This window comes from Orbicella faveolata, unplaced genomic scaffold (assembly GCF_042242905.1).
Source record: "Orbicella faveolata isolate gen_17 unplaced genomic scaffold, um_ofav_v1 contig_4, whole genome shotgun sequence".
NCBI classification, from domain to species: Eukaryota; Metazoa; Cnidaria; class Anthozoa; order Scleractinia; family Merulinidae; genus Orbicella; species Orbicella faveolata.
Window position 1 is genome coordinate 666,564 of NW_028301569.1, and position 22,413 is coordinate 688,976.

At 38.8% G+C, this 22,413-nt stretch overlaps 1 protein-coding gene and 1 long non-coding RNA gene across 3 annotated transcripts; both read right to left on the reverse strand.

Moving 5' to 3' along the window:
- Positions 1-4,924: 4,924 nt before the first annotated feature.
- On the reverse strand, positions 4,925-16,262 carry LOC110053670 (uncharacterized). 2 transcript variants are annotated; one of them, XM_089275997.1, is made up of 5 exons: positions 16,052-16,262; positions 10,690-10,783; positions 7,635-7,713; positions 7,051-7,172; positions 4,925-5,498 (listed from the first exon to the last, which is right to left on the reverse strand). In XM_089275997.1, the coding sequence occupies exons 2-5, from the start codon at positions 10,690-10,692 to the stop codon at positions 5,250-5,252; spliced, it is 453 nt and encodes a 150-aa protein (XP_089132123.1). In that variant the 5' UTR covers positions 10,693-10,783; positions 16,052-16,262; the 3' UTR covers positions 4,925-5,249. The 2 variants fall into 2 exon arrangements, with proteins under 2 accessions (XP_089132123.1, XP_089132122.1); XM_089275996.1 differs by lacking the exon at positions 10,690-10,783.
- A 1,890-nt stretch (positions 16,263-18,152) lies between these two features.
- On the reverse strand, positions 18,153-20,246 carry LOC149100851 (uncharacterized). The gene is made up of 3 exons (XR_016202987.1): positions 19,956-20,246; positions 18,483-18,539; positions 18,153-18,350 (listed from the first exon to the last, which is right to left on the reverse strand). It is a non-coding gene; the product is annotated as an uncharacterized LOC149100851 (long non-coding RNA).
- Positions 20,247-22,413: the final 2,167 nt, after the last annotated feature.

Below are 22,413 nucleotides of genomic sequence, written 5' to 3' on the forward strand. Positions count from 1 at the left end.
GGTAGGTGGAAATAAGTTTGTTAAAAGAAGCACAACACACAAATCAACAACTCTTCTACGTAAGTGCACCGGAAAATTTATCACCTTTTTGTGATTAATGGTGATCTGTTTAAGAAAACAACAAATGAAAGTCGTTTACAAATAACGCAAATCAAAATTATTAAATTTCGGAAGAGTAGTGGTCGCTTTATATGTAGCACTTCTTCCATATGAATTTTAGACATTGTTTTTTTTTTTTAATTCTGGGTTTCAAAAATGCGTGCGATAAAAGAAAAAAACTCCCTAAAAAGACTCAATTTGAAACTTTCTTGTCGTTGGAGCATAAAATGCAATAACGTTATATTACGCAGTAAGCCAACTGCGTGAACAACGACAGGTGAAAAAATATAGAGAAAGTAAATGACATTATGACAGGCTAAATGCTAAGTCCTAATGATTACTCAAATATTCTTTACTAAAATTGCTTTTAAACAAAAATGTTGCCTTTCCTTGTGTTGCTCCGAGTTTAAAGGGATCAGCGTCTCTGGTCTTCTCCCGGACTAGATAGTAAACAACAAAACAATATGGCGGACCCATGGTTTTTTGTTTGGCAAACATGTGATGGTTAGGTGTATAATAACTAACATCTCGGGATAACAAATTTCAAGGTTCATCAGAAAAATTTTATGAATGAGATCGATCGTTACCATAGACCATTAATTTCCGAGTTTCCTTGTGCCTTTGTTTCTAAGCACTTTCCTGTGAAAATGACTTTGATCTGATCGAAAATGAACCACGTAGACTCGTTTTGACACAGAGGCAAAAGGTAACTCGGAGATGGCCTGTTATGTTGACAAAAAAAACCCATCCTTTTTGAGGTTGAAAAAAACTGTTTAGGAAGGTTCTCGTATCTTAGAGTTTGGTTTAAACTGTTGAGTAATTATTTAGTTCTTTCCCTTTTACGAAGTCCCCTCTCCTACTTTAACAATGCAGCAGGATTTTCTGTCTTTTTTTTTTTTTTTTTCCAGCTCTTGGTGAAAACAGGAATCTGTCTATGAAAGATCGCAAATGGGACGAAGTTTAACATTTGATGTTTCAATGAGCTAAAACACAACTCTCAAAATTAGAATACTTTCAATGGCCTGACTACGGAAAGCAAATCTAAAGATAAGTGCATTCCCACAGAATGTTTTTTTGGAAGTGATCGTGAGATGTCAGGCGTACAAAAATACATTCCCGATCATCTGCCGAGATAAGGTGAACTCGATGGGGTTAAGATTCGAGTAATACCGTAAACTTCCAAGAGTAACGACCCTCGTTACTTTCGGAACTAGCAGCCTTTGGGGCTCGTTACTCTAGGGGGCGCTACTTTCGGGGAGCAAAAAACGTTATATAAAGTTGGTACAACTGAGGTTTTTTTAACGAAATGAAAGAAGGCAATTCATAAAAAAAACGAGGTAAAATTCGTCATTGTTCCAGTTTCATGTTACTAACGTGAGTTGGCCTCTACATGTCTACGTCGTGTTGTCTGTTGTAGGCACAAGTTGTGCAAATTTCTCCCGGTGGTTTTTTTTTTTTTTTTCTGATTCCTTTTTTCACAATGACACCATAGAAACAAGGAATCTCTATTCCTCCACCTTAAGCTCCTTACACCCACAAACCCTCAGGCGCACTCCTGCTACCGCATGTGGAATCAACCGTTTTTTCAATTTTTTGAAAATGACATGAAGAGTTTTAAATTTTAATGCGAAGAAAAGTTCATTTTCCCGTTCACTTGACTATTGATTGGAGAAATAAATATACCGTTGCATTAAACCTTGGTCTCGTTGTTTTTGGTGGGTAGGTGGTGTTGGCGTGGGGCTGGGCTCGCTACTTTCGGGGGGTCGTTGCTATCGGAAGTTTACGGTAGCCAGTAAAGGAAAGACAATAAGACCATGAGTATCTGTATTGTAACACGCTGCAAGTGAAATAATCCCCATAGTTCATTTTATCTACAACATGCAATACCTTTTACTTTGTAGATCTTTCCTCTTTTTGTCCATCTACTCCCTCAGGTTTCATCATTGCAATGTGCTGATTTCTTCCGAGGGCGCGTTTAAAGTAGGAGGTACAGTAAGCAGGGACGGCGGAGCCGGGGGGGCTGGGGGGGGGGGCTTTTCAATTAAAAAATACATAAAATAATAATTTCACAAATATCTCCAGACCCCCTACAAGTTAGGGCCTCTGGCGCTCGCTTGTAAGCCCCTTCAATTCAAAATAAGCTCCGCCATCCCTGGTAAGTAGAAGCACGAGTACAGTAAGTAGAATTGCCACAATGTGTGATTCCATCCATCAATAAATTCACATGCGAGGATATGGAAAGTACGCCACTAGGATTCCGGATGAAGTTTCGTATGAATCTTACAAGTGACCTAACAACGAATAAAACACTCGTGCCTATATAATAAACAAAACTAGATGTAGCTCTCGCTAAGTGCCAACGAGAATCAATCAAAACAAATTCTAATTGGCAACTTAAAAAAACAGAGTCATGTTTTGTGCACGTCACTTTTTTGTGGTCAAGTATTCAAAACAACGTCAAATGTCTTAAATTCTGATGTAAATATTTTGATTGACAGCGCAGAATCGCCAAAACGAAAATAAGATTCTTGGTTTTAAATCATCGCAATACTATGGTTTCGGCTGTAATGTAACTGGCATCGTTTTCTTCCCTTTTTAAAAATTATTTGGAAAATTGAATAATATAACAACAAAAGAATACAGAACAAAAATGAAACCAACAATAACTTTTTGTATGGTACTATACAAGTCAGATTTACACAAACTTACATGTCTTCCATGTCAGACAATGTATTTAAGCTATAAACAGTAACAATTTCAATACCGTAACGTCCTCGGACAAAGAATAATAGAAGTCTACATTTCATTGACAAACAACTTGGTTTGAGGATTTACAGAAACTTACAAAATGATTCCTAATGGCACTCGGTGCTACCTCGCCCTTTGCATACCCTGGAACGAATATTTTCCCATTCAGGTGGCCGAACACAATTTCCGCGCGCGATCTTGCTAATGCCATTTAGCGCGCGCACAAGGATTACACAAAGCAACCGGCCATGGCGTCGATACAGCGATCATTTTATTTGGTCAATGCCCTCGCTATCTGTGCTTTTCTTCTTCGTAATTGAACACAGTGTATTTATGGCTTTACTCTTATATCAAAAATGTTTGTTAGAAAAGGTAACGATGCAAAGAACCCAGCAATTCTCAGATTTTTCTTTTTTACCGAAAGAACCCAGTTAATGCAGTGCATGCGTAGTAAGGCAAAAAATAGCGATTGAATGCGGAATAGCTTACTTGGAAATACGCCTATTTCTCGAGAACCACCCGTTAGAATTTTACGAAATTTGGCACGAAAATACTTTAGAAAACAAGTAACTGAAATATGGAAAAAAATTGAAAATTGACAAAGGCGATTCTAGATATTCCAGTTAAACTTCCACAACTGATGATTAAAGATCCCTCTGTTAACCTATTATTAAAATGTGAGCATTGTTACAATCTTTTTGCATGCAAATGCAAAAGAAACTCTAAAGACTAGATCTTCTGCAAACAAACAAAACCGATTTTAAAGGCCTGTTTATATTTTGTTCATGTTGCAATGGTAACGGCACATACGTCAACCTAGCTAAGAAAAATCGGAAGTTTGTGCTGTTAACTTGCGTGTGGCCATTTTTGGCGACCAAAGGATCAAGGGTTTTAGAGAAAAAGGAGATTGAAGCACAGGTATCAAAACTGCGTTCGGCTACCTTAAGTGGCATCGCTTTAAAAAGGTCTTATTACCAAAAAATTATGTGCATGAATATATTTGAAGTACCCATAAAGTCACAGTATTTCACTCTATTAGCTGTTTTTATCAAGTAGTAAGTGCAAAATCTGTTTGGGCCTTCAAAGTCGTATTGATCGTCAAATCGTCAACTTCAGTCAGAGGTTCAATTCTCCTCTATTGTTTTGTTTCTGTTTTTTGTTTGTTTGTTTAACGCTTACAGCAGCGTTTCTTGCACGAAACACTGAGACTGTGATACTAGTAATTCACTGACCAACGATTATGTTAATTAAAGCAGGTGAGGTGAAGAGAGGTGAGGACAGGAGAGGCGAGGCGAGGCGAGGCGAGGTGAGGCGAGGCGAGGCTAAGCTAGGCGAGGCGAGGCGAGGCGAGGCGAGGCGAGGCGAGGCGAGGCGAGGCGAGGCAAGGCGAGGAGAGATCAGAACATGACAGGTCAGGTCAGGTCAGCCGAAGTAAGGTGAGGTAAGCTACGGTAAGGTAATGCTAAGCTAAGCTAAGCGTCTAAGGCCCTGTTTACACAACCCCGGGTTGCTTTTTACCCCGGGTAGAGTTGTCAATCTGCAATAGCGTGTGGTTTGCTTCGAGCCTGACCCGGGCCAGCCTCTCTACCGATCAGAAACTGAAAACATGGTTTAGAGAGATGACGAACAAAAAAACCTAGAAAGTACAACGGAATGGTGAGAGGTCCTGATGTACAAACCAAAAAAAAAGAAAAAAAAGAAACAACATGGTTATTTGACTGAAAGTACCAACCCAGGTTAGCTTTTGGCCCACTGTTTACGTGTAATAAGAACTTAAGAAATTGCAACCCGTCTCGCAGGGTCAACCCAAGTCTCGACAAGGGTTACCCGGCAAGAAGGGCTGACCCGGCTTGACCAATGTTTTCATGTAACTGCTTATAAACATTTGACTGCTAAAGGGTTACCCGCCGCGGTGATTCAACCCGGGGTAAAAAGCAACCCGCGGTCGTGTAAAGAGGGCCTTAGGCCCCTCTTTACACAAAGCCAGCCGAACATGTTTTTTAGCTGGGATCCTCTTGACGTAATCCTCTTATTTTCTTTACACATGATCAATACTATTTTCAAACGGATTGTCCCATTTCCGAAGCTCGCAATTATCTTTTAATTTGTGCTACGTTACTTTTTCTGAATAACTAGTTATATACATGTATTTGAAAGACCAAATATTAACTGGCTTCGAATTCTCTACGAAGAGAATTTATCTATACAAAAAAAAAAAAGAACAAAATGTATTTCGCTACTTAAGATATTGAACAAATTCAGCCAGGACAAAACTATATCTTATTTTGACTCATGTTCGGAACTTCGGCCGAGTAGCCAAGGCATATAATTTGACCCTAACTTAATAGACACGTTTTTATGCCGTGTCATTAAAAAAAATCGTCCGACGGCTTCGGAGGTAATCATAAACTGAACCAAACTAACTGCTGTGAAAGTAGCCGGCGGTTAATCTCCTCCAGTGCATGCGTAAGGCGGCTGGCATTTTTTGGTGGGGTTATCTTTGTTTTCATTACTTCATCAGTTGCAAAGAAACGATGCGATCTTGTCTCACTGTCTTGCTGAGTTGTTGGTTCCTTTTCAGGTTTCTTTACTTGTGATTTATGTTGCAACGAGACGTTCGTTTTCCTCTTTAAGGGCATAATATTCATCACCTGTCGAGTAAATTGAAACAGTTGAGCAAAACTGTGCACTTTGTTGCGTATTTTTTTTTTTTTTTTTTTTTACTTTGTTGTGTATTAAGATCGTGTCATTAAGTGTTAGGGCTCCACTGCTCCCCAAACTTTTATTTTTCGGAAAAATGCTAGTTCAATTGGGATTTACTTAATAATGAGGTTTACTTATTTTCCGTGACACTAACTTACTTTTTAGGATTTGTAAAACAGCATGGCTAATAATTATGCATTAGATGGTTTCCTGGCTGGTGCAGACTGCATCTACAGTATTAACAGACTGTACGGTTTTTGTCTGTAATACCAGTATTTGTTGTTATTCCACGTTTTTGTATGTCCCTTTTTTTTGTATAAACCCAGTTTCTAATAATTCTATTTTTTCTCTTTTTTCTCTTTTTTCTTCTTTCTTCTTTATTTTTGCGTAACTCCCTTTTTTCATTCATTATTTATTTCACTTCTCGACATAAGAAATTTGAAGATATTTTAAAAGTAACATATAAGATATAAGCAATCTTGCTACCTTAAGCTTGAGATGAAATAAAGGTCATATTGTATCTCACGTGTTATTTTGTCTGCAATTATATGACTTAAAGAACAAAGCAACTATGCTTTCCAGACTCGTCTACAAACCCTCCACTTTGGGTACTCCGGCCCAAAAAAGCCAAGGTATCAAAATTGGGGCTATGGTTTCAACTTGAGCGAATGTGGAGTCTCATCAAAGTTTGTAAGAAAACTAACGGCAAAAAGTCCCTCACAGTTGTGCTTGCTAAAAACTTCGTTTTTCTTTAATTTCAGATTCTCCCTCAGAGTGTTCATTTAAACCAATTTTTTGCAGCTAACTCAGTTTTAATAAAAAGCGCAATGGTTTTGAACTATCTCTTGCTTTCTTTTGGCATTACGTGAGAATCCCGCATTAAAAATAACCAATCAGAGAGTGGTTCTATTTCTTGTATATACACCAGGCATATAGCACTTTGTGAAACGGAACTCTTTGAGAAGCTTCCCCAAACGTTACTACAACAATAGAAATGATATTATATTAATTCAGTCATTTCCACCCATGGAGAGAAGTAGTGCGCTTCTTATCTAATCATGCACCCTGAGCTTAGAAGGAAACTGGCTTATAAGGCCCGGTCCAAATGCCGCTCCACTCATGTGCCGAAATTAACTCGATTAAGTTCGACTTTGGAGCGACGGCTGATTCAGACGGCGTACTTGCGTCGAACTTAATTCAGGAAGCCCGTGGTAAACAATTTTCGATGAGAAAATCTGCTTTCTGAATTCAATAATTCTGTCCAAATCGAAACGCTGTGGCTAATTTTTCGCTGTAATAGCAATGTTTAGGGACAGTAAATTCAGTCGCAACGTTGCTTGTATTTAGAAAGGTTTTTCCCCGACAAATTCGACCTGCCGAACCAAACTTATTCAAACGCCGCTCGCGTTTGGAACGGGTTATTAAAACGGAAGCGATTGAAAACGGATGCGGGATCCTATTCTTTTATAACCTTTTAAATGCGACATTTCAGGAACGTACCTTTCTTTGATCCATGCGTTTACCGATGATTGCTGGCGGTGCTTTCTTGATGGTGCATCTTGACTTCCGCTCCTTCTTTCTCTTTGCCATGGTTAGGCGTGTGTACAAATTTGCTCGATATTCTGCAACACGAAATATTATAAAGAAAAGCATGGGGGGGGGGGTGGGGTTAATAACGACATTCTCTGCAAAGTCTTTACACAGGGCATGCAGTACTTGCGTTGAAGAAATTCTCTGATGAAAAATAATCTAGCTAACATAAAAATCATAACAATAACGCGGCGGTGAAACTGTTAAAATGCAATCATAAAGCAGGGAGGCAGCGTGGCCAAGTGATTAGAAATCCGGAGGTCGCAGACTACTAAAAGTGAAGTTGTTTCTCGGAAAACCCTGGTTCAACTTTTCGGTAATGCTTGTAAATAGCCAGCTGGTCTGCCTCCCACCAGTTGCGATTTTTAAGCCTATTATGTTTGTTTGAAATATTTCTTTCTTTCAGTTTAACTGGCATGTCTGAGAACTAAGGTGAAGCTAAGCGCATCGACCACAACAACAACAACAACAACAACACATCCAAGGTTTCATACCCGAGAAACGCCTTCCGCCAATGCTTCGTTTCTCAATAAAGACGTGGCCGCAAACACAAGAGCTACTTGAGTCTAAAATCTGTAATATGGTACATGTAGATATAAGTTAAAAAACAACTATAATAATCCAAACTAATTTCAATTTACGTATTGAAGGTAAAAAAAGGTCCACATCCAAAATCTTCAATTTAAGTGATTATATGACAGTTTTGTTTCTAAGATATCCAGTAGTATACGAACAACGCAAAAGAAATATAATGAAGCTTTCAGCACGCGTTCTATCCCACAAGGAAAGCATATATCTTCAAAACAACATTGGATAATAAAGTGTATTATCGTTTGTCTCACGATGTAGTCACTTGAGATGTAGACCGCGACGTTTCGACTGCTTACTGCTAGTCTTCTTCAGCCGATAAGGTCGACTGATTGCACGGTATCATTTATATCACAAAGGTCGGCTGTAATTGGTGCATTTCGATCCTCCTATTGCTCCATTGTTCCGACGAGTAGCTGTTCCCTCAGTGATTCGCTGTTGTACCGTTCTGCTGTTGTTGTTTATCTTGATCGTGGGCATCCATGCTTCAGGAATTTCAATTCCACTATCCCTGTTGATGTTATTAGGCTGAAGTTTTATGTGAATAGCTTCCTTGACCCTACGTGTGTACCAGTGAGGATCTCGATCAATAAACTTGACCTCATTCCAGATAGGATAGTGGCCGGTCTCGTGGGTTTGTTCAGAAACGGCGGAGGTCTGGGTACGGGCGAGTCGTATATCCCTGTCGTGTTCGTTGATCCTCTCCTGCATAGATCTTCCTGTTTCCCCGATGTAGACTTTGCCGCACTCACAGGGAATCCTGTAGATAACACCAACTTGTTTAGCCAGGTTGACGGTGTCCTTTGCGCGCACTAAGTGTGACCGAAGTGTCGTGTCGGACTTGAAGACGGTCCGAATGCCTTGTTGTTCTAGGCAGCGGCGGAGAGACTCCGAAACTCTTTGGACATAATTATATAAGGCAAAACGGCAGTCGATTTAAATTCCGCGACGGGCTGTCTTCTTGGGGTTGTTCGTGCCTTTGTGATCTTCTGTACAATCTGTACAAAAGAGGAGGGATATCCGTTAGAAACAAGTACAGATGACAGATGTTTCTTCTCTCCAGCGATTACTGATGGTTTGGCCACGAGACGTTTAGCCCGGTCGTACAGACATTTCACAATACTGCGCTTTGCTTACTGAGGGTGGTGTGAATCGTACGCTAATTACTGATCAGTATGTGTTGGTTTCCTGTAGACACTGGTGGTAAGGCGGCCATCAGGTTCTCTATAAACTGACGTGTCGAGAAAGGCCGTCGAGTGGTCCTCGGAGAATGTGAGCAGCTACTACAAGTCAAACGTGAAAATTGCTCACTTGAATATCAACTCGATTCAAAACAAGATGGACGAAGTCAAGGAAATGCTTAATCGAAATATGTTTGATATCTTGTTTATCGCTGAAACAAAAGTTGATGCTATGTATAGCGACGATTTATTCAGTCACCCTGGTTATCGCATTATTCGTCAAGATCGGAAAAAGGGAGGAGGCGGTTTAATGGCTTTCGTGCGCGAGGATATGGCGGTGATTCGACGGCGTAGATTGGAGCCAGAGCAAGTGGAATCGATTTGCCTCGATGTGATGGACTCAAGAAGGTCGCGCCACTGGGCGAAACTCTATAACGAGGTGCTTGATAAGCACGCGCCACTGAAGAAAAAGCGTTTGAGAGAAGATCAATTAAAGGAGGCCGACAGTGGAAAGGCGACAGGAGCAGTTTTTATTGACTTATCAAAGGCATTCGATACCATCAGTCATTCCGTTTTATTGAGTAAACTGTCCCGTTATGGCGTATATAATATGGAACTTCAATGGTTTACTGATTATTTATTCCATCGCAAGCAGATCGTTCAATTTCACGGTGTGCTTTCTGAACCAAATCCAATTAACACTGGAGTTCCTCAAGGAAGTATTCTTGGGCCCCTCCTTTTTCTCATCTTCTTTAATGATGTGCATAGTCCGCTTCGTCATTGTAAGATTATCACTTACGCTGACGATACGGTGATTTTTACATCCTCAAGTGATATCGATGCGATACAAAGCAGCCTTTCTCAGGACTTAGATAATCTCTCTAACTGGTTTCGTGATAATGAACTTATTTTTAATCTGAAGAAAGGAAAATCTGAGGTGATGCTGTTTGGTACCGGTAAGCGGTTGAATCTGTTTCAAGGCTGTCAAGGCAAGCTCTTAGTCAACGGTTTTCCCATCAACACCACTACATGTTATAAGTACCTCGGCGTGCATCTGGACCCGACACTTAATTTTGAAACTCATTTTCAAAAAATTTACAAGAAGGCAGCAGGAAGAGTGAACCTCTTACGGCGCATCCGTTCCCGTATTGATACTTTTACTGCCCAACGAATTTACCAATCGATGAGTATGCCAATATTTACGTAATGCGGCTACACTAGTCTTGGATGGTCAGAGTCCCGCAAACGCATGATCCGCTCCATTGAGACCCGAAGCCTCGAAATCATTTCTCCAAAATGCAGTTCGCAGAACTGTGATCTTCGATTTTTAACTGTTGATAACTTTTAACAAAAAAGAGCGTGCTGCTTTGTATTTGACTGCCTTAATGGAACTGCATGCTTTCCATTTAAAGACTATTTTCACCGATTACATCATAACGCTTTAAACACTCGCAAAAATGGGAAAACTGCAAAACCACCAAAAGTCAGACTGGATTTTGCACGCCGTAGCTTTTATTTTTTAGGTGCCTCGATTTTTAATTTATTGCCTTTAAGTTTAAGAAACATTAATTCTAGAGTTTTATTTAGGAAAGCCTTAGACGATTATTATTTGTAATTTCTATTGTATTTTTAACGGTTTTTAATATGTATCTTATTTTATATATCTTAATAATTCTTGTTTATTAGTTTTTAATTCTTAGCAGGACCCCGTTGATAACAGTACTTTGTACTGAAAGGTTATCCTAAGGAAATATTCGATTATTATTATTATTATTATTACCATGGATCACCCCAGAGCTTCAACACGAAATCTCTCGCCGGAATCGTCTATTCAGGCTTCACGCCAGGAATCCTACAGAAGCCTCTTGGGAAGCCTACAGAAAACAAAGAAACAGGGTCACTTTGTTAAAAAGAAATGGCATGAAAGCTTTTTGTACGGACACTTCGAATAATTGTAAACACTACGGTGAATTTTGGAGTAAAATGGAACCCCTCTTACCCAACAAAGGAAAGAAGCAGTCAAAAATCATCTTGATGGAAGTCGATCGTGTAGTCACCGATTCTTCGGCTGTGGCTGAAATCTTTAACGAATATTTTTGTGATGTGGCGGTGAATGAAGGGACTGACAGAACTATTGAAGACTTTGCTGACCACCCGAGTGTTAAGCTTATTACTGAGAAGGGCGATACACAATCATTTAGCTTCTCGACTGTGAACGACAATTATCTGAAAAACATCTTGGACAGACTCAACCCAAGGAAGGCTGTCGGCTGTGATTCTATCTATCAGAGACTTTTGCGCATATCTGCTCCAGCCATAGCGCAACCGCTTACCAGACTAATCAATTACTTCATTACTAACAGATCGTGGCCAACAGTCTGGAAGAGCAGCAATATCTCTCCAGTTTTTAAGAAGGATGATGAGACAAAGAAGTCTTGCTATCGCCCTGTGTCTATTTTGACGGCTCTGTCGAAGATATATGAGCGTGTTGTAGCGGACCAAGTTTATACCGCATTTGTACCAAGGCTCTCACCCAACCTCTCTGGATATCTTAGTGGACACTCCTGTTGTACTGCTTTGCTGAAGATGGTGGAAGATTGGCGATTGAGTCTTGACGAGAGGATGGCGGTTGCTACTGTTGCAGTAGATCTGAGTAAGGCTTTTGACTCTGTGTGCCATACCCTTTTGCTCGCGAAGTTTAAGCTGAAGGCGTACGGTTTTACTGAACAAGCCGTGGACCTAATGTCATGTTATTTAACAGGACGGTGGCAAAGAGTCAAACTTGATGGGCATGCCTATTCTGACTGGAGAATTGTGAGAACCGGAGTCCCGCAGGGGTCACTCCTAGGCCCTCTTCTGTTCAACATCTACATTAATGATTTGAATTATGAAATCACCAACACGTCCTTGCGGCTCTATGCGGACGACACCACAGAGTATGCATCTGATGCTTCTCCTTCAGTCCTGGAATATGTTATTAACAGTGATCTCAGTATATTATCATCCTGGTTCAGACAGAATTACTTGGAGATAAACAGTGCCAAAACTCAGGCAATGGCCATCGGTCCAAAGCTATATCATTATGATTTTCTTGTAGATAATAAGTCTGTGGACACTACAGAGACACTAAAGATTCTCGGTGTTACATTAGATCGTAAGCTTAATTTTATGCATCATGTTGAGGGACAAGTGAAAAAAGCAGGGGCTAAAGCAACTGCTTTGCGAGGAATACCCAAATTCATACCGATTGATGTTATGGGCCGTCTATATAAAGCGTTTATTTTACCACATCTAGAGTATTGTGGGCCCTTATTGCTTGGTGTGGGTAACACTCAGGCTAATAAACTAGAGGACACGAACTATTATATTCTTAGATCGATTTTAGGCTTTGGTAGGCAAACCCCTTATGAGTTCCTTTTGAAGACTGTAGGCATTAGCTCTTTAGAACAGCGCAGGAAATTTCAGGCCTTAGTCCTTGTGTATAAATGCTTACATAATCAAGCTCCAAGCTATATTCAAGATCTCTTTAATTTTAAAGTAAGTTCATATAACCTAAGGGGGTCCGGTACAATTTTGGAGTTGCCTAGATGCAATTTGGAATGGCGGCATAAGTCCTTTTCCTTTATAGTCGCCAGGATTTGGAATTCAATTCCTCCAACTGTAAGGGACGCTAACGATCTTTTAACTTTTAAACGATTACTAGGTAATTATTTTAGGTTTAAGTAACTCATTTCTTATTATATTTGTACATACCTATTTTTAGGCATCTATTGTATATTACATATTTACATAGATTATATAATCCTATTTCTTCTTTTTCTTCTTTTATACAATTTTGAGTCTACGCACACGTTTTAACGAGCGCTTGCGCTCCTAGGTGTGGCGTGGTTAAATAAAGTATGGTATTGTATTGTAGGCGATCTTGCTGGTAGTCTCGATCTCCATGGTGAAACGGATTGATGGTTGACACCCACGAGACCGGCCACTATCCTATCTGGAATGAGGTCAAGTTTATTGATCGAGATCCTCACTGGTACACACGTAGGATCAAGGAAGCTATTCACATAAGACTTCACCCTAATAACATCAACAGGGATAGTGGAATTGAAATTCCTGAAACATGGATGCCCACGATCAAAAAACACAACAACAGGAGAACGGTACAACAGCGGACCACTGAGGGAACAGCTACTCGCCGGAGCAATGGAACAATAGGAGGATCGAAATGCACCAATCACAGCCGACCTTTGTGATATAAATGATACCGTGCAATCAGTCGACCTTATCGCCTGAAGAAGACTAGCAGTAAGCAGTCGAAACGTCGCGATCTACATCTCAAGTGACTACATCGTGAGACAAACACTAATACACTTTATTATTGCATCCACCACAACAACCTTTTCCTCGACATTGGATACTAAATTAAGATAATTCCAACACAAAATATTAAACAGAATCTTATACGCAAACAAGATGCTGTTTGGAAAAGTAGATTATCCCTTATCCGATTTTTGTGAAAAAGAGTTGGAGAGCACAGAACATCTCTCTTTCTAACGTACAAAATTGTGTATGTTTTAGGACGATTTAAAGGTTGTACTTAATATAACTGTTGGGATTTTAGATAAGATTATATAAGCATTCTAGTCAACTACATCCTTGAAAGTAAATATTTTATTTACCGTTGTAAGTTAAATAAGGGCTCTTTATGTTTAAGACTGTTAGTCAATAAATTTAAAAATCGTTTCAAACCGAACGTTTTATCCCGAAAAAAAAAATAACAAAACCATTTCCACGTTAAAAATGGAAACCTTTACTCCCATTAATACAACAGTAGCTGTTATTCGAACCTCGTTTTTCTAAGATTCCCTTAAATTCTCTTTATTTTAATTGAGTTGAATAAGTTATGTAATCCTTGTAGTGTAGTGCAGTATAGGTAAGGTAAGGTAATTGTTGTAAATTTTGTAATTTTAATTTGTACGTATCGATCTGTATGTTCTTGTACTATACTTGTAAAAGAAAAAAATGAAGTACAAATAGAAAAAAGAATAACTACGGTCACGCTTGCTTTCTTGGACTTTTTTAGTTTCCCGATCTAAATAGAGAAAAGTTTGACGAGCTTAGGAGAACTTTTGGATGGGGTTAATGTGACCGCGGTAACAACGACAAAGCGCCATATCTTATATAAGTATCTACCCCAAAACGTGCTGATAAACCACCATGATTAAAAAAAAGAAAAAGGAATAAAAAATATATAGCCTTCAGAAAATTACACTCGCAAAAAGGAAACCTGGTCAGTCTAATAAATCTGGCCCAGTTGTTGAAAGGTGGATAATGCTATCATGGTTAACCTGGTAAATCACTATCTAGTGACTGATAAACGTTGAAGATAAGTCGTATTTCTAATGATCATTGATAACAGTAATATTAGGGAACTTCAGATTGGACTACAAGTACGAGATAAGTTAAGAGCACTATTTTCGAATTTCAAACAGTGACGTCGCAGAGCCCTCGCTCTTCATGCTGGGTCTGTTGGTTTTGGCTGGAGAGGGTAGTTCATAGAATGAGGTGGGTATCTGTGCTAATATGGGGCCTGCAAACTGGAATAAACTTTATCACGGTTTTCGACGCCATATTGACGGGTTGGCAAAGCGGTCAGAAATTACAGTAATTGTATGGGAATCCGAGGACAAATAACTTTTTTCCAAAATTGAATTTTACACAATTTGTGAATCGCAACGTTAAAATACTACGTAGAAGAATGTATTCACCAAGTTTGGAGGATGTAGCTTGGCCAGAGGACGCTCAGTGAATTTTTCTAATTTTCCACGCATTTGCACGGTCTGTAAAATTTGGCTGGGTAGACGGACGTCTAGACGCGGGTCGGGGAAAAAAATTGCAAACAAATGCATGGAAAATTAAAAAAACGAAAGACTTTTATTAATCCTTCATTTCCTTACATCGATCTTGCTCGCACTGCCTAAACCTTTGGTTATTTCTAGCAATATGATTATTCCTGCAGCAAAGCATGCATTTTTTTTACTGGGTTTATATTTCACAATAACGGAGAACACCAGACACGTTGCTTCTTTGTCCACTGTCTGAATTCACTATGTTAAAGCTCTTCTTTTCTTTTCTTTTCCTTCTTCTACATCGATCTTGCCCGCACAGCCTAAACCTTTGGTTATTTCTAGCAATATGCCTGCTAATGTTATTTCCAGTGCATCCTTGTCATAACGCTTGTGAGCTCAACCCCAAACCTGTTGCTGCTAGTTCGCCCAGGACTGTTCGTTACATCAACACCTTTGCCCTCGATCTGCTTTTTTTGTTTCTCATTCCAGAAAGCTATATAATTGTATTTCAATTATTTTTCGATGCTTGTTCCTTCAGATTGTAACACAGATCTTTCTCCATCAGTTCTAATTTTATAGGCTTTTAATTGTGACGAGTGAATAATTGTGTGCTGGTACAAACAAGGCACGGTTTCTGGTCATTTGCCACCCGTACACTAATAATTTTAAACAGAATCTGTTTTTCTGTGCGGCCTATCATATCTACTTTAAACTTTGTGAAGTGTTTCCCATTACACACATATATGTATTTTGTATGGAAATGTCTAGCGAAACAAGTTTTGAATATACATTGTAATTATTTTATGTATCAGTAATGAATATTCGTTATGGAACGCTTCGTATACTGATCGTATACCCTGTACCTATAGTGTAGAATCCTAACCCCTTGTGTATGCATTATGTTCAGTATCGTAAGAAATAAAATCCATGCTTTGTAACGCTTGAAGCTGTTAAGCTGCTGTAGCCCCAAAATATAAACTTGTATCACTTGTAATGCGGAACACCTCGTAGGATGATGTTTTTGGGGCGAATCCGGTTGCTGCGGTAGGTAAAGTTTTACCATCTATTTAGGGTCGCCGGATTATTCCTGCAGCAAAGCATGCATTTTTTTTTACTGGGTCTATATTTCACAATAACGGAGAACACCAGACACGTTGCTTCTTTGTCCACTGTCTGAATTCACTATGTTAAAGCTTTTCTTTCGATTTTAATTCTCGAGTTATGGCTCACGGAGTTCTTTCCAATGGTGAATAATTAAATATATTGCTTGACAAAGCAAAACAGAATTCTTACCTTTGAATTACAAGCCACACATACGTTTGACATATTCTCGGCTTAGAATTCGCTTCCTTGTAGGGCAAATTCGACGCAAGAATCAAGCGAAGTCGATGTAGATTTAATTTCCCCGCAGAAGCTTGAATTTTTGTTGTTTTGCCTTATTCTTAGACCACGCATCGATAATGGCGACTGAGAATTGTTTTGAACGCCATCTGTCTTGGTGTGACGTCACACACGATGTGAAGTTTTGTTTGTTAGCCGCATCCTGTGAGATAGCTCCCTTGATATAAGTCTGTCAAAGTCATTATTTTTCAGTATTATTATATTTTTTAGCGACATATACTGCTATAAAGAACATACAAAAGTTCTAGAAAATTTGGTGTCGTGAATCACTACAGTTTCATTGTTGCACGAAAGCGAACGTTTGAAGGGATTCTTATATGGATATATATCCATATTATATCCTTATTTTGTCTTGTATCATTTCATTTTTCGTTTTGCTTAGTAAAATACCGAGCAACCTATTACGCTGCTTAGTTTGCTCTGACCGGAACAGATAAAAAGATTGTTCTCAACAAATCAACTGATTCAAGAGATTTCAATGTTTAATCAATGGTTGTTCCTCCTTGCAAGGACAAGTCAGCTCAACTGTTCCCCATTTGACATGTACGTATGCAAATTAGGTTTGTCCGGCAATTAGTCCAATAAAACGATATCGCGACGAATTCTAATTGCAGGAACATTTTAACTGACTTATAGTGTATTATGAATGATACAACCTCATTCGTGACTTATAAGGACGGTCTACGATCTTAAGATTATGCATCAGTCAATTCCAGCAGTGCCCATCCCCCCCCCCCCCGGGCAACCGCGGGGCATTTGCTCACGTTGTCAGTCCCGGGGGTGGGGCATCCGCAATTTTATCGCGGCCCGGGGGCTGGGCATTTGCTTACCCCGGGGCGATCCCCGGGCATTCGAAACACGTGTTTTGGAAAGTGCCATGGATAAGTTCATCGGGAAAGGCGAGGCATTTGTCGAACAATGGCTTGTCCGTCAGGGACTAGAGAAACTTGCAGATGTTTTTAAAGGTATGTTTTCTCAATGCTAGATATTTCTTCATTACTTGTAAGCATATAAATATAAGCGACAAGGGGAACTATATTTTGTTTATCACAAAACAATCACTAACGTGAACACGACTATTTCGCATTTCGCATTCAAAACTAGCCTAGCATTTTTTAAATTCATGAAAGTGGAGTTAAAATACTTAAGGTTTGCGAATTCAAATGATGCGATCTTCAAGACAGATCTCGCGAGCTTAAAATACAATGCATCATCATTTAAAATGTCTTGATTCTTCACAGAAAAAGTAGCCTGCGAATACAGGCGCCTATCATCGCTCGCGGCTGGGGGCACGTCCGCCGCAATCCCAGCTATCCCCTAGCAAACTGTTAAAAACAAATATAAAGAAATAAATATAATCAGAATCACCTAACACGTACTGTTGTCCTTGAAGTCTTACCGTTGCATTAAAATACTGAACAGTTGACCATTTTATTCACTAATTAATGAAAAAAATGCAGAGGTGTTGGAAGGCGACGATCCCGGGGGCGGGGCATTTGCCCTCATTCTTCGTCCCCACCCCGGGGCATTTAGACAGCTTATGTGTGCCCACCCCGGGAATTTGCCCATTTTTTAAAAAAAAATGCTAATGCCCGGGGGTTAGCCCGGGGGAGGGGGATGGGCGCTGCTGGAATTGACTGATGCATTAATAGTAAAGTGGTTTGACAAGTTATGTTAGGGTTTAGGGTTAGTTGATTAAGGGTTAGTTGGCATTTGAGAATGCATTGAGTTCAACATGACATTTTAACTGAAGTAGACTCGGCTACTTCATCTTATAGCTGTATATTGCTTTCAGTAAACGAAGGGCAAAAAATCTTATTTCTATAACAGAACGGAAATCTAACGATGACATTATTTTTAGGAGGTAATTTTGCCCATGCAGTTGTTTAAAGAAATAAGCGTAAGGTCCATTGTTAGCCGTAGTCAAGGTAGATAAATACTGACTTATCTTATTCAAGCATTTAAAATGGTGATAACAATAAACACTGACATATTTTAAAATTATTGGTTGTTTATTTGAGGAAAATATCATGCATGAAAGCAATTTTACATTACAATTTGAGGTGGTCATTTTATACGAAGAGAACTTATCACGTGGAATAGTGTTAAAGATTTATCTATTCTTGAATCCGGTTGCTTTCTTTTCCCTCTGTTTGTTATCTCTGCCTCAAAATTCCAAGGGATAGAGATCCTTAAATGCAAGCAAACAAAAAGGACGTACAATTATACACGAGATTGACACTCAAAATAGAACAGAAACAAAAAAAGAATTAAAAAATGCAAAGGGTCTGCTAGCAACTGATAAGAAGCGACAAGAACTTACCCAATAGGTTTGCCCTCGTTTCACCATTCGTTCATATACATGGCCTAACGTTTTCAACTGTAGAGAAAAAGAACAAAAAATTGACACATAAACATAGAATAATGTGCTTATTGAGACTTTAAGCGGGGGTGAAAGAGTTGTTGTTGTTGTTTATTTATTTATTTATTTATTTATTTTGTTTTCCCGAACTCATTAAAATAATGAGAACCGAAAAGACTGAAAGTGAAGCTTGCAACTGTGGGAAGGAAATTTCCGTAATGGCGCGAGCTAACATCTGCTTACCTGAAAATGTCACAAGAGTTCTAATTGTTAGCTCTTTTAATAACGGAGAATTGGACAAACAATTAAGAATAAAAATCATTGATAATAACTTCGAATGAAGTCTCGATGACTCGTTCGTCATTTTCAAATTCAAAAGAAATTAGATAAGAACAATGGTTGAAGTGTGAAGTGGTATCGTTAAATATTGTTATCGTCTTCGATTGGATCATGGCCACTTCCTTCTCAGCAGATAAATTTCATTTTGATTTTGAAAATGATGAACTAGCCATCAAAACGTCATTCGAAATCATTATCGCTGATTTTCATTCTTAACTGTTTGCTCTTTGCTCTTAAAAAACGTGTACTAAGAAATGTACTCGCTCGGCACTATCTTGCGTTCCTCGCTTATTTGAGAAACGAGTATAAAACGAAAATAGACGATAACAAAAGATGCCCAATTGATGGCTGATTTATTCAGGTTGTTTTATTACTATAAAACGGAAAAGGAATTAAAAAAGACAATGGTGAAGTGGTACCGTTAAATATTGCTATCGTCTTCGATTGCATCATGGCCACTTCCTTCTCAGCTGATAAATTTCATTAGATTTTAATTGAGAGAATTACTGGGTATTGATTTTACATAACAGAGACAAACATTGAAAACTTGTTTCGAGGCTGATCTTTAATTTTCTATTCCATTTTATTTCTTTAGCGTGTCTTGATAGGTTATTACTATAGAGAATGTAACTTCGAGCATAGCACAAAAGATTTCGTTCGTGGACAACCTTATTCATTCCAACGAGTATCGCGTCCAAGGTAACAATTACTGTCTCATCGGGTTTACTCGACTGTGGATCGAATCAAGGTTCTAGAGTGGAATTACATAATGTTAAAGTGATGTTTGATCTAAGAAGTTTGCACACTTTCGTCTAAAAGAGAGATATTCTAGATCTGATATTGGCATTTGAAAACAAAAAAACTTGATCATTTTCATGATTTTGTCAATTTCAGTTGAAAATGGCATATTAGAAAGACTTGTCGCTAAGGGACAGTATGATTCAGGTGTAAATTCCGGTGAGATAACAGAATAACTTTCCAAATACTAAAATGCTTTCTTTGTTGGATATGATCTTCGGGCCCTCGTCATCGTTAGATAGGTGTCCTTATTGATTCCCAGTATAGCTAACGTTCTAAATATATTTGAACACCAACCTGCTTCCTTACGTAAGAGCGCTTTCCATTTTTACGATCGCAGTACATGGCACCTGGTCGGCATTTATACAGACCTGGGCTAGGTTTGGATTCCATAGACTCGATTGGAAAGACAGTTAGGTAAGTCAATACTAAAACCAAACATATACAGACCCTGGCTATCATTTTCTTCCTATTTTGGAAAGACTATTTGATTTGGACTTCGCTAGATAAGGGAGAATGGTATGGTGTCGATCGGTTTGACACTGTGTTCTTTTATAAGAGGTTATTAATGTTGAGATGTCTTTCTAAGTGCCAGGGGTTGTTTTAATGGTAGGTCGAGTGACATGTTCGAATGACATTGTGGGCGGTAAATTTTTAATTACTATAACATTTAGGAGGAAACTGACAAATATGTAATAACGTCTCTGAATTTTAGATCCGACTAAACACATAGGTCTGTTATAACAGGTGTTTTTAACCAATAACGTCGTCGTTAAGTGAAATATCAATTAAGCACACTCTCGATGAGAATCTGCTCAACAAAACATTAACAGGCGTTTGATTGGAACAGTCTGCGGTATTTAAAATTGAGTTTCTGCTTTATCCATAGATTGCTCTATTGTTAACGGTTCTGGTTTTAATCAATATAACACATTAAACACCTTAAATGTTTACTTTTGAGGTAGGTTAGATCATATAACAATATATATATATATATTTTTTTTTTTTTTTCTTTCAGCAATGTAGGATATGACGGTGAAATTTACCTATTCTTACCGCCTTGATGTAGAGGTTTTCCCCGCTCGCTTCTCCAAAAACAATTTTAACAACCGATCAACTTTTTTTGTGGTTAGATTTAAAAATAAGGTTTGTCTCCCCAAGTTTTACATGGGTGTGAATAATTTTGACAGGTTTATAAAGCGGTTTCCATTTGAAATCAATTTAACTTGATTTGCCTTAAAAGGCCATAATCGAAACTAAGGACGAAAATACTTTGCTTAGTTGTTCCGCTATTCCTCCAGTTGACATTTAAATATACACATCACGAAACACAGGAAGCTAAAGCCTTTGCAAATTCATGAAAGACACCGGCGATAAGATTAAAAGTAAATTAATTTCCGAAGACAATTTGATTGCTGCTTTCACAAGGACAAACCATCGATGTTGGGCGGAAGATGTATAATTAATAACAAAAAAAAATTAAACGGTTTCTCATAGCCCTGTAGTAGGAAAGCCTTAGTTTATGATGACTTCGGCTGTCAGGTACAAATTTATCAATCATGCTGAAAAAGGAAAGCACTTGAACACAGCCTTAAACTCTTCCCACTCATATAGTTGGCAATACAAAGGTACTTAATACATGTGAGCGTTTGGGGTACATGGGGTACTACATGTGCGCGTCCGGTTCACTCGCCGTTCGTCATTTGCCAGCTCCAGAATTGAATGAAACAAATTTAATGTAACGGCCAAGCAGTTCAACTTGATTTTTGTAAACTACAAACCGTACAAGTTTGCCAACCTGGAACATTTCGCATAATTTACTCCTCTCAGATTTTTGACTCTTAATCATAATTTTTGTCTCAGTAAAAATCAAATACCAGGTCTGATGCAGTTTGTAGTTTGTTTCTATGAGTAAAGGTGCTGGTTAAAATTCAAATCGTTTGACCAGCACTGTGGAAATAGCGAAGTGTCTAGCGAGGTAGCTGTCAACTTGTTATCCACTTCGGGTTGTTATCAGTTGTTTTTGTCGGTTTTCGAAGGGGAAGCGACAACAAGCAGATAATGAACTTTCTTGGCAAAAACTTCTTTAAGTACCTCAGTCACCTAAAAGCCAGGACGAAATCTACGACGAATTGGGCAAATGAAAGTACCTCGATATGAACGGATGTGACTAGTGATGTTCGTTGTAAGATGTCCGCTGTACAGTCAGCAAAATTCTTTCAGAACCTCAGACTTTGCTCAACGAGTTTTAACAATAACCACACAGACTATATATAACATCTAATCTTTTCTCCGACTTCCATCGCATCACAAAGAAATCGAAATTACATATATCACTAACTAAAGAGCTTACAATTAAATAAATATTTTGTTCTACCCAAGCAGCATCGAATCCTGCCACCTTGTGATTGTCAGATCTGTGCATATCCTATCAGAGCTCAATGGCACTTATTTGGCCATAAAAATAGCCCGCATTCATCTTCAACAGCAGTCTACATAAAATTAGTTCTCAGTCCTCTTCCGCATTGACACGCCTGGGCAGTATAATTCTCGGTCATTTTGATCAATTTTGAGACCGGGTTTCTGCAAAGGTTTCCCAAGTTCATATTCTGATAACCGATGACCGATGACCGTACCTTTCCCAGGCTTCAGGCATGTAACAGGGTAGGGATTTCACAAGTCGAGCTATATGAAAGGGATACGGAAATCTGTCATCTTGACTCCTGCCACAACCTGATCTGAACTGAATGAATAA

What these genes read in the sequence shown, in the direction of transcription:
- LOC110053670 (XM_089275996.1), bottom strand. Translation starts at nt 16,084, where the DNA reads ATGTCAAACGTATGTGTGGCTTGTAATTCAAAG. An exon ending in GTGTGGCTTGTAATTCAAAG is followed by an intron (nt 7,714 to 16,051) that starts GTAAGAATTCTG and finishes ACCATATTACAG; the next exon opens with ATTTTAGACTCAAGTAGCTC. An exon ending in TGGCGGAAGGCGTTTCTCGG is followed by an intron (nt 7,173 to 7,634) that starts GTATGAAACCTT and finishes TTCGTGTTGCAG; the next exon opens with AATATCGAGCAAATTTGTAC.